The sequence below is a fragment of the Cherax quadricarinatus genome, chromosome 12, assembly GCF_038502225.1.
Source record: "Cherax quadricarinatus isolate ZL_2023a chromosome 12, ASM3850222v1, whole genome shotgun sequence".
Classification (NCBI taxonomy): Eukaryota; Metazoa; Arthropoda; class Malacostraca; order Decapoda; family Parastacidae; genus Cherax; species Cherax quadricarinatus.
Genome location: NC_091303.1, coordinates 15,443,157 through 15,455,656, shown reverse-complemented (window position 1 = coordinate 15,455,656; position 12,500 = coordinate 15,443,157). Strand labels below are relative to the sequence as shown.

Sequence of the window (12,500 nt, the reverse complement as noted above, 5' to 3'; positions counted from 1 at the left end):
GTACGTTTATTGTCTTCTCTGAGGATGATGAGGGTCCCCAGTAAAATTCTAGAGGTGGTACCTCCCTGTATATATATATATATATATATATATATATATATATATATATATATATATATATATATATATATATATATATATATATATATATATATATATATATATATATGGATAGTGCCAATTCTTGTGAAAAATAGTAAAGAACTAAACGTGTGAGTATATACTTTACCGTAAGTGGGGTAGTATCTTCTTGCTGAAGGGTAGTAGTAGTAGTAGTAGTAGTTGTCGTAAGGGTAAGATTCTGGTGAGAGAGAAGGAACTAGATTCACAATTGTTAAAGATGCAACTTTGAAAATTTGCATATTGCAACCCACAGCTGCTAAAAATATGTTTATGTAGAACAAGGGAACCAGAATACTCTCATTCACCTTCAAGTGAGGCTTCCAGTGTTCATGCAGCAATTAGCCTTCAATTAAAACAAACAGTCTGGTGTAGACTTTATGATTCTGTGGTGTCTAAATTCTGTATATATACTACTTTCTATCCCTGCCAATTGTTCACTCTCATTGCTGTCCTGTCTACCTGCTATGTTTTGTATTCATGACTATTTATTCCTTCCTTTGTTATGCTTACAATGTATTTTTTTTTCTATTTTGTCTACCTATTCTTTCTATTTATTCTCTTGTTAATGAATTTAAACCGTACAATGTTCTTCCATTTTAATTTAAAATGCCTTTGTTATATGCTTCTTGGAGATATTTAAATTATTCTGAATTAATTTATAATATTAAAGTAATTAAATATAGTGAATACTTACCAGGTGGAGGCTTTCTGTTTGGAAAGGATCCTGTGAAAAAAATGATTATTATTATTATTATTATTATTATTATTATTATTATTATTATTATTATTATTATTATTATTATTATTCTCAATTGAGAAATGCTATGCCCACAGGTTTCTTTCAGCTCTTAGGAAGGGAGGTGATCAGGTTTACTCTATGGAAAAAAAAGAGAATCTGAAATTTCCTGAATTATTTGCAATATTCTGTTAATTTTGATAAAATATGGTGGCCCCTTCAGATGGGGGCCCTTGAGCCTGATGAAGGGCTCTTGATACAGTGAACTGAAATTATCCCTCAATTATAATGTGACACTATGTCACAAGATAAAGAGCTCAGCAAGAGTGACAACATTACCTTGCTGGTGAGTTCTGGTGTGTCCTGTTGGAGAGAAGGAAGAACCAGGCGTCAGCGTGTATATAAAATGCGTACACACAGATAATATTTTAAAGGCAAATGTTAAGAAGTTTTAAGATTTAGGCACATAGAAAGATAGGGTGTTGACAGAAGCGGACTGGACATCTGCCATTTATCAAGTCGGTTTATTAACTGCTGAGGGCCAGAGGTGTGTTCACTGCTCATCTAAGGCACGTTCCACTTTCGTTTCAATCTTTGTGTAGCGGCTATGACTTGAGTTTCTCGTGACATTTCTTCAGTTTCTTTTTTTTTACTCTGCCCAGCGGTCCACCTTTACATTGCCCAAATGCTCGTATAGATGGTCCACCTCTGTGTGTCGATGTGTGTGTGTATGTGTTTGTGTGTAGTGTATGTGTAGTGCGTTTGTAGTGTGTGTATATGTGTGTGTGTGTGTGTGTGTGTGTGTGTGTGTGTGTGTGTGTGTGTGTGTGTGTGTGTATGTGAAAATCGTACACACACTTGGCAGTACTCACTAGCAATAGGACGGTTCATGAATCCACGTACGCCAAAAGTGCTTGCACGGTAGTTGGTAGATCCGAGGCGCCTCTCCCCGGGGAACCTCCTGCTGGAGGTGATAATGTGAGCACTGGCCAGCATCGTCTCCAACACCGCCACCAACACCAACAACAACACCTGCCACTCAGGGTGAACACATATGCAGATAAACCACTTACAAATATGTTGATAAGACATATACTATTATAGACCTGACAGTTTTAAGACAAACACACAGTAATGGTCGTTATTGTTTCAACCTTAAGGAGCGTAATAAAAGCATGAAACATCATATTTTTATTCTGTAATATAAGTAAAGTTACTATTATGTTGATGGAATGTGGAAAATGTGTTTAAATGAACTATATATATATATATATATATATATATATATATATATATATATATATATATATATATATATATATATATATATATATATATATATATATATATAGCGCCGAATATGTAAAACTGGTCATTTAGCAAGAACTCATTTAAAATTAAGTCCTTTCTAAAATTTTCTCTTATACGTTTAAAGATATATTTTTTTTTCAATAATGTTAATGTAAAAAAAAATAATTTTGCACCAAAAGAATCTTAGAAAACTTACCTAACCTTATTATAACAAGAACAATTTATTTTAGCCTAACCCAACTATATATTTTAGATATGTTTACAATAATTTAATACTAAACAAACACAGTGAAATATATTTTTTTCGTTAGGTTCAGAATTATTTTGGAGAAATTATTGCATACACAAATTTTCACTTGTCCTATATGGCAAGATGAACGTTGCTATTTAAGCCAAGATCGCAAGTTATGCCTATTCAGCACGACATATACATATATATAAAATTCAAATTTGATTTCTACTTCCTCCTCTCGTAGTTATTTAATGTCCTTACGTCTGGGTATGATAATCATGATGTTTTATACCTACCGGAGCCAAGTGCTATTGTTTGGAATGATGCATAAAAGTATCTATTTTGAGATAGATAGGCAGTGATATGAGGATATTTTCTATATATTGAAGAACTGAGTTAAGAGTTTATATATCTTTGGAGAGGATAGAAAATAGGAAGTTTATTAATTATTGAACTATAATCATTGTTTTATATCTTTGTGTTTATAGCTATTAAAGAATGATATGTAAGGTGCGTGAGGCGGTCGCTACCAGCATTGACATCTATTTTGCAAAAACATTAATAACTCTGAGTCAATTATTCAAGAATCAGCAGTTCATTACAAGCAACTAATATTCAACTGTGAGTGTGATGGGCGTATGAGGTATAAAATACGAACCAGCTCCAAATTAAAGGTCCAAAAGCTGTGTTTGGACACAGGATATATAAACCGAAACGTGTATTTCCCTCAGCGAATATATGTTCAGAGTTTAATCTCTCTGATAGGGGTCAGAGTATTCTTGTCTGGTGGTGAAGAGATTACGTGCAGTCTTAATGGCCTCAGTGTAGTTGGTAAGCTTTAAAACCCACTAACAAACAGCCAACTTCAGACATTGGAAGTACACAATAAGACCAGAGATTAAACCAGGGGTCATTGTAGTTGGTAAGCTTTAAAACCCACTAACAAACAGCCAACTTCAGACATTGGAAGGACACAATAAGACCAGAGATTAAACCAGGGGTCATTAGTATCAACTTTAATCAATGTATATGAATGATGTATAATACTGACACTATCTTCTACAGTCTTCACTTTATCATTGTATTGTATCGATGAAGCCACTGGATGACGAGACCGTCTACCTAGTGAAGATACCTAGACGTTGCACATGTATCTAATTCATTAACTTTAATCTATACGATGGACACAGTTATACACATGCAGGGAGCTGTGACTCGACCACTGCAACCACGAATAGGGATGATGGAAACCTATCTCGGCTACCTTCTCGTTTGACCTGTTCACTTGTTTACATTGTCTTCTACCATTCATGGTTCAGAGAACCGACAAGATAACAAAGCTACCCAGGTGTTGCACAGGTATGTAATTTATCTATCCTCGCTCAGCCTGTATATTCCCACCTTATCAATGCTTTCTCAATAAACTTGAAAAATCTTGTGTCCAAGTGAAACGTTGTCTTACTAAAGTATCCATTCTGCCTTTGTGTCTTTGTTTTGCGTAAGACAACATGTACGTGGGAAAGTTTTACTCACAAGTTTAATATTCATTTGTGACGATACTGGAGCTGACTCACTCTCTCTCAACCTGACGAGAAAAATGAGATTAATATGAGATAGTTACTTCCAGGAGTTGAAATCTCCACATCATTGCTTTCATTGTGTTAATATTATTAAGAAAGGATTTCTTTTACGATGTTGAATTTGCAGGGCAAGAGCTGTTATCCGATCTTAGCTCATTAAAAAGCCCAGACATATCTAAGGGGAACAACCCCCCCCAGGATGCGACCCACAACAGTCGAGTATCACTCGCAGCTAGGTAAAGAGACAGCAGGTTTAAGTAAACATGGCCAATGTTTCTACCCATGCCAGGGATCGAACCATTAACCTTCACACACAGACACACACTCACGTACACACACATGTACACACACACACACACACACACACACACACACAGTTATAGAGTCGTCAGGAAGTGGAATAGCCTAGGAAGTGAAGTAGTGGAGGCAGGAACCATACATAGTTTTAAGAAGAGGAATGACAAAGCTCAGGAAGCCGACACGTAGCGATCAGTGAAGAGGCAGGGCCAGGAGCTGAGTCTCGACCCCTGCAACCACAATTAGGTGAGTACACACACACACACACACACACGTACACACACACACGTACACACACACACACACACACACACACACACACACACACACACACACACACACACACACGTACACACACGTACACACACGTACACACACACACACACACACACACACACACACACACACACACACACACACACACACACTCACACACACACACACACACACACACACACACACACACACACACACACACACACACACACACACAAAGGTAAATTCCCAGGGCCAGAAAGTGGTCGAAGCATGCTAAACAGTAATACGGAAGTGGTGGTTGACCAGGCGGCCACTGGAGACGACGTGACACACCTGGCCACGGCGCTGCCTGGATTCTACTCAATATATGTTGATCCAAGGAAAGGGAGCTGAGCGTCTGTTCCTTCCATCAAAATCTTGAAATCTTGGTAGAGATGATTGTACCTTAATTCTAACGTTTGCCAAACCTATTGGCATGACTTCTACTAGCGGGCTCTCCCCACATGTGATGCTGCCTCCAACTTCGTCACTTGACATGTCTTCAGTGTATATATCTTCATCCGCTGGAGGTCAAATCTCTTGAGGCTCTGCCCCAGAGTCGGTGACCTCCGCCAGCGACTACAGGTCACTTTTACGATTGCGAAATTGGCAGGGCAGACAATAAATATTATATCATGAAGAGTCTGTCAATATTCACAGACTCTGTGTTTAGTGAACCACTAATCGGTCTGAGGATCGACGACCCAAATAATTTCTTCATGAATGAGCCTCAAAACTCCATAAATGTATGCCAGATTTCCGACATTACCCTAACTCCGATAGATTTCGAAAAAGCCATTGACAACATGCCTATGCACTCAGCCCCGGGCCCAGACTCGTGGAACTCTGTTTTCATTAAGAACTGCAAGAAACCCCTCTCGCGTGCCCTAAGTACACTATGGAGGAGGAGCTTGGACATGGGTGAAATTCCACAGTCACTTAAAACAACGGATATAGCCCACTCCATAAAGGTGGCAGCAAAGCATTAGCTAAGAACTATAGACCAATAGCTCTGACGTCCCACATCACAAAAATCTTTGAAAGAGTGCTAAGAAGCAGGATTGCAAATCACCTGGATTCCCAAAATCTGCACAATCCAGGGCAACATGGGTTCAGGGCAGGTCGCTCCTGCCTCTCACAACTACTGGATCACTATGACATGGCCTTGGATGCACTGGAAGAAAATCAGAATGCAGATGTAATATACACAGACTTTGCAAAAGCATTTGACAAATGCGATCATGGCGTAATAGCCCATAAAATACGTGCTAAAGGAATAACTGGGAAAGTGGGGAGATGGATCTTCAACTTCCTAACAAATTGAACACAAAGAGTAGTGGTCAACAGAGTTAAATCGGAGGCTGCCATAGTGAAGAGCTCTGTTCCACAAGGCATAGTACTCTCCCCCATCTTATTCCTTATCCTCATATCAGACATAAACAGAGATATACACCACAGCACCGTATCATCCTTTGCGGATGATACTAGGATCTGCATGAGGCTGTCATCTGCTGAGGACGCGGTTAACCTCCAAGAAGATATAAACAAAGTTTTCCAGTGGGCAACGGTAAACAATATGATGTTCAATGAGGACAAATTCCAACTACTCCGTTATGGAAAACTGGAGGAGATAATAACTAGAACAGAGTATGCTACTGACTCCGGCCATACAATAGAGCGGAAAAATAATGTAAGGAACCTGGGAGTAGTAATGTCTGAGGATCTCACTTTCAAGGATCACAACAGTGCCACGATCGCACGTGCAAAGAAAATGATAGGATGGATAATGAGAACTTTCAAAACGAGAGATGCCAAGCCCATGATGATCCTTTTCAAATCACTTGTTCTCTCTAGGCTGGAGTACTGCTGTACATTAACATCTCCATTCAAAGCAGGTGAAATCGCAGATCTAGAGAGTGTGCAGAGATCCTTTACTGCACGTATAAGTTCTGTCAAGCACCTTAACTACTGGGAACGCTTGGAAGCACTTGACTTGTACTCGTTGGAACGCAGGAGGGAGAGATATATCATAATCTACACTTGGAAAATCTTGGAAGGAATGGTCCCAAATCTGCACACAGAAATCACTCCCTACGAAAGTAAAAGACTGGGTAGGCGATGCAAAATGCCCCCAATAAAAAGTAGGGGCGCCATTGGTACACTAAGGGAAAACACCATAAGTGTCCGGGGTCCAAAACTGTTCAACAGCCTCCCATCAAGCATTAGGGGAATTGCCAATAAACCCCTGGCTGCCTTCAAGAGAGAGCTGGACAGATACCTAAAGTCGGTGCCGGATCAGCCGGGCTGTGGCTCGTACGTTGGACTGCGTGCGGCCAGCAGTAACAGCCTAGTTGATCAGGCCCTGATCCATCGGGAGGCCTGGTCATGGACCGGGCCGCGGGGGCGTTGATCCCCGGAATAACCTCCAGGTAACCTCCAGGAACTAATGAGGCTCTTTAATGCAGCGTGAGAAACTCTAAATGGTAAGTTTAGAGTTTCATGTGATCTTCATACAAGGCATTCCTCAATTCTTGTCCAACCTTTGGACGAAGATCTACTTACTCTAGTGGATGATTCTACTGTGATCCCGCCTCCTCCTGCTTCCACTCATCTATCTACGGTATATAAACCACTTCTCCAGCCATATGCTGTACTTTCTACAAGAGTGATGGACTGAACACATCGATTCCAGGCTGAGGGACTGATTACCTCTCCTTACCCATTTCTATTTTGTATTAGACTGATGAAGCCACTGTGTGACGAAACGTTTCTTCAATAAAGATTCTCATATGTTACATAAGTGTCTCAATCATCAAATTTAAACCGGCTGGTTTACATCGCCTGGTTGACATCACTTGGTTTACATCGCTTAGTTTACACTTCAAAACCAGCGACAATTCATCATTTGTGAACTTTTTCAGATTATACAAGTATTAAAGAGCCGTAATATCCGATTGTTACAGTCATAGGGAAGCATTTGTTAGGCTTCAGTACTTGATATAACGAGCTAGAGCCATGTGGGGTCAGTCATTGCCAGAAGTGGAGGCTCGATCCTCCCTCCGCTAACCGCGAGACATACGCACTGCTTAACTGTACTTGTCAGTATCATACATTATTATTATTATTATTATTATTATTATTATAATAATAGTATCATACAGAATTTTGGGGGGAGGGGGAGGAATGGGAGGCATTCAGGTTTGATCCAAGGAATGGGAGGGCATGTCCTCTTCCTTTAATCAGGAGTCCTCTCGCCTTCTTCAAGGAAGCTCTCTTGAGGGGAAGTAATAAGAGAGAGAAGAGAATGTACTCTGTACCGAATGTCACTTTTTTTTATGATATGATGTTTAGTTCCAGGGGCAGTGGAAGATTGATCCTCCGTCTGCTGCTGGCGAGGGAGGCTCTACCTACCTGATCTCATGTTTGTGTCCTGGTCTACATGAAACAGGATCTCAGCACAGTAATGTTCGAAAAACACTCCCAAGTCTTTAAGGCAAGCTTGTATATTTTAAATATTTGAACAAGTAGATATGCTGTACGTACGTGATGAGAGAGCGACGTGCGTGATGGGTGAGGTGAGCGATGTACTCTACGTGTGTAATATGACCGTCAAGAACTGTGTGGGGTCAAGGCCCCGACTCTCCTATATATACTCGGGAAAGCTAACATAGGGTGCCTGCACACGTATTAATACGACTCTTTTCACTTACTCCTAACAGAGAAATCGACTTTCTATCAGTGGGTATTCAGAGGGAAGGAGACAGGGAGGGTAGGGAAGGGTACCGTCGACCTTGTATCGTTCATGAAATATTCATTGTGGTAAGTGACGTCCGTGCGAGGGAGGGTGACAGAGGTCAGTGGGTGGTTGTGCACTCCACATGACCACTGACCTCACTCCGGTGCTTTTAACCTGACTAAGTGGGTGTAAGCACACCTAGAAATTTGACCTTTTGAGGAAAATATGAGGACTGATATATGTCATTCTACGACTTTAATTCTGATGTTCCTACTACTATTATTACTACCATTATTATTATTATTATTATTATTATTATTATTATTATTATTATTATTATTATTATTATTATTATGATTATTAGGACGACTAATACTACTACTACAGACAGTCTGTACTACTGCTGCTACTACCACCACCAGTCTGTAGTACTACTACTGCTGTTACCACCATCACCAACACCTCCGCCACTGCTACTAACACCAGGGAAAATCATGTGACAATATATTTAAAAAATACATGTCATATGTGTTCTCTTATGTGAATGTCCCCTCAAGGAAGGTTCCTTGATGTTGGTGAGGGGCTCTTGATTTAGGGAATTGGATTCAACCCCCTTACCCCCCCTAATTCTCGTTTTTCCCAGGGGTGCATTTTTGGGCCCCTTAGTCTATCCTCTTGGGGAAGGGTTTTTGATCCCTTGGGATATTTTTGTCATCCTCCTTTGTACTTTTTTCAGAAATTTATATCCTTCTGTAATCGGTAAAAACTTTGCAGCATAATCAAAATGGGTTTAACCAAGGATTTTGGGGTTGAAGAACAACCGGGACTCCTATTATTTATGCTTCTTGATATGAAGCCAAATTCAAATTAGCTTTATTCCGCATTATCCCTGTTGTTTCTTCGTTCCTCCCAAACCGACTCCAAATCTTTGCAACCCTTCTTAAGACCCTACATTATTTAGTTTAAAATTGGCATGGTTATTGTCCTGTCAACATTTAGAATTTTGCATTTGTCTATTTTAAAATTTCATCCCCACTTCTCCGACCCTGCACCCGGTCTTTCAAATCTTCCTGGAGTGCTCAGATGCCCTCGGGGGGAAGGGTTTCCCGACGGGCCTTTTTTGGTGTCATCAAAAAACTTGCCGATGTCGCTTTTTAATCCCTCATCTATGTCGTTTATGTAGATTTTTGAAAAACGGGGGGCCCCCCGACCCCCTGTGGAACCCCCTCTAACCTTCCCCCATTGTTTCCTCCCCTTTTTCCCCAAACTCTCTCTGCCTATTTGTAACCATGCCTCTACCCAGGAAAAAATTTCCCCCCTATTCCATGTGCTTTTTTTCCTCAATAGTCTCGTGTGGGACCCTGTCAAAAACCCTTTTGGGGGGTCATATACAAATATCATATTCTTTTCCATGATCTACCCCCTAAACCAAGAAAAAAATTTAAAAATTAAATTCAAAAAGGCAGGAACCCCCTTTGTAAAACCATTTTGGTTCTTTTGTTTAAATTTTTATTTTTTAAGGTGGCTCCCAAAACTGCCTCGGCAATTTTGTTTCCCCCAAAATTTTTTTCCCACTATGGAGGTTGGGCATTGGTCTATTTTCCCAAAACCCAAGGACCTGTCCCTGTTTTGAAAGGATAAAGCCTTTTCCATATCTGCCCTTCCAGTTTGTAGTGATATGTTGAAAAATTAAAAGGGTGTGCTGGCTCCTCTTTCTTTCCCTTTTAAAACCTTTCCCATTTCCCACCCCGGGGCCCTGGGGATTTGGGGGGTTTTTAAATTTTTATTTTTTCCCAAAAGGCCCAGGTAAAAACCTTGTGACCTAATGGTGCACAGTTTTTATCGTCCTGTTCTACATAATTTATCATTACTGGAATACCCTTTTGGTATCCTCCTGTGTAAAAACGGGGAAAAGTATGTTTTAAAAAATTCTAAAATTTCCCCCATCATTCAGGGGAGGCTGGGAGGAACTTTTAGGGGGGCCCTATCTTGTCCTGATCTTACTTCTGTATCCCGAAAGAACCCTTTTGGGTTAGTCTTCGATTCTCTTAAAACTTTAACCTCATAATCTCTTTTGCTTTTCAAATTTCCCCTTTTTATTTCTTTTTTAACTGAATATATCGATTTTTTAAATTCCCCTCCCCTCTTTTGATTTGCCTATAAAATGCCTCTCTTTTGACCAATCAGATATTTTAATTTATTTTCATCCATTTGGGATAAATTTTGTTTGATCTAAATTTTCCCTTTTGGAACATAATTTTTGACTGAGCGGGGGGAACATCCCCTGGAAAGCATATACCCAGCAAATCCCCACCTACCTGACCCTTGGTCAGGTCTTTTCAGTTCAGCCCCCAAGAAATTTTTTCCGTCCTATGAAATCAATAAGCGAAGTCAGGGACGGAGACAGTTGCCTTTAAATTAAAAAATTTCCCCAGTATTTAAAAACAAGTGTTTTGGACCCTTCCCCCGTTTTCACCCATTAACCTAAAGTTGTTTTGGGTTTTTTAAAGCAAAACAGTAAAGGAGGTTTTTTCCCCCTAGTTGGCTCTGCCCAAAACTTTTTTAAAAAACCCTGGATCGTTAAAGAAAGTCCCAAAACCCCAAAATTTTTTCCTGTCAAATTGCTCCAGTCAATCTGTCTTGGTTAAATCTCCCATTAGCACAACATTTTTGTATGTAAAATGCCTTACAATTTTGTCCCCCTAGAAATTTACCCCCTTCAAGTTTGGGGCCTGTAAAACACACCCAAAATTGGTTTTCCCCGGGCCCCGAAGGGTGCCCAAAAAATTCAGTGGGTGACCTTCTTTAAAATCTTTCTAAACAAAATTTAAATTGTCTCGGCATACATCCTTCTCCACCACCCTTTTCCCGTTGACCCTGTCAGTGTGGAAAAATTTATGGGCCCTTTTATGTTGACATTCAGAGGGCATTTTCTATTTTTTTTGATTGAGCCAGGTCTCTGTTAACAATAATATCTATGTTTCCTGCCAATTAATCTTGGGTCATCTATCTTATTTCCCAACCTCCTGCTATTAGTAAAGTAAACCTTAAGGGGGGCTGGGCCCCTGCCTCCCGCTGTCCCCCTTTTTTTGCTGACCTGTTCTAATGACCTACCAGCAGTGGTACGTCTGTTACCCACCGGCTGCGAGGTAGCAGTAGATTATGCATGGAGATTATGCTGAAGATTCTGCTGGAGATTACTTGTGAAGAGCATCCAATATTACTGTGGTGAACCAAGGACCAGAAACAACGACCCATTGTTCATGTATAGAAGGTTCCTGTATCTATGATGATTGCCTAACCATACTATCAAGGTTTTATACAGCTGATCACTCTGCCAGCCATCAAGGTCTGGTGGTCACAACAATGTTGTAATAGTATCTTCCCTTAGATTTGTAACACCGAGTTGTTTCTTAGTTAACAAAGTGTTTGAACAAGCACTTCCACCAGCTACACTCTCTCCATATGTTTTATGAAACATGGGAGAGTCAGACTGTAATTTGTATATAGGTAACGTATATTATAAAGATATGTTTGTTTTAACTGTGTATGATGTGTCTTCTGTATGTCTGGTGGGGTGACTCACTTGTCTGGTGGAGTGAGTCATTTGTCTGGTGGGGTGACTCACTTGTCTGGTGGGGTGACTCACTTGTCTGGTGGGGTGACTCACTTGTCTGGTGGGGTGACTCACTTGTCTGGTGGAGTGACTCACTTGTCTGGTGGAGTGAGTCATTTGTCTGGTGGAGTGACTCACTTGTCTGGTGGAGTGAGTCATTTGTCTGGTGGAATGAGTCATTTGTCTGGTGGGGTGACTCACTTGTCTGGTGGAATGAGTCATTTGTCTGGTGGGGTGACTCACTTGTCTGGTGGAGTGAGTCATTTGTCTGGTGGGGTGACTCACTTGTCTGGTGGAGTGAGTCATTTGTCTGGTGGGGTGACTCACTTGTCTGGTGGAATGAGTCATTTGTCTGGTGGGGTGACTCACTTGTCTGGTGGAGTGAGTCATTTGTCTGGTGGGGTGACTTACTTGTCTGGTGAGGTGACTCACTTGTCTGGTGGGGTGACTCACTTGTCTGGTGGGGTGATTCACTTGTCTGGTGGGGTGACTCACTTGTCTGGTGGAGTGAGTCATTTGTCTGGCGGGGTGACTCACTTGTCTGGTGGAGTGAGTCATTTGTCTGGTGGGGT

At 40.6% G+C, this 12,500-nt stretch overlaps 1 protein-coding gene across 2 annotated transcripts in view; it reads right to left on the bottom strand.

Moving 5' to 3' along the window:
• Window positions 1–8,209, bottom strand: part of LOC128686565 (uncharacterized) — a 15,189-nt gene extending 6,980 nt beyond the window's left edge. Inside the window, exons 1-6 of one of the 2 annotated variants that reach the window (XM_053773503.2) lie at window positions 8,120–8,209; window positions 3,936–3,987; window positions 1,732–1,891; window positions 1,199–1,222; window positions 818–847; window positions 230–301 (exon numbers count right to left, since the gene is read on the bottom strand). In XM_053773503.2, coding sequence (XP_053629478.1) covers window positions 230–301; window positions 818–847; window positions 1,199–1,222; window positions 1,732–1,891; window positions 3,936–3,950 — 301 coding nt within the window. In that variant the 5' untranslated portion in view covers window positions 3,951–3,987; window positions 8,120–8,209. The remainder of the gene's footprint in view (window positions 1–229; window positions 302–817; window positions 848–1,198; window positions 1,223–1,731; window positions 1,892–3,935; window positions 3,988–8,119) is intronic. The other variant, XM_070084374.1, reaches the window with a different exon arrangement.
• Between the last annotated feature and the right edge of the window lie 4,291 nt (window positions 8,210–12,500).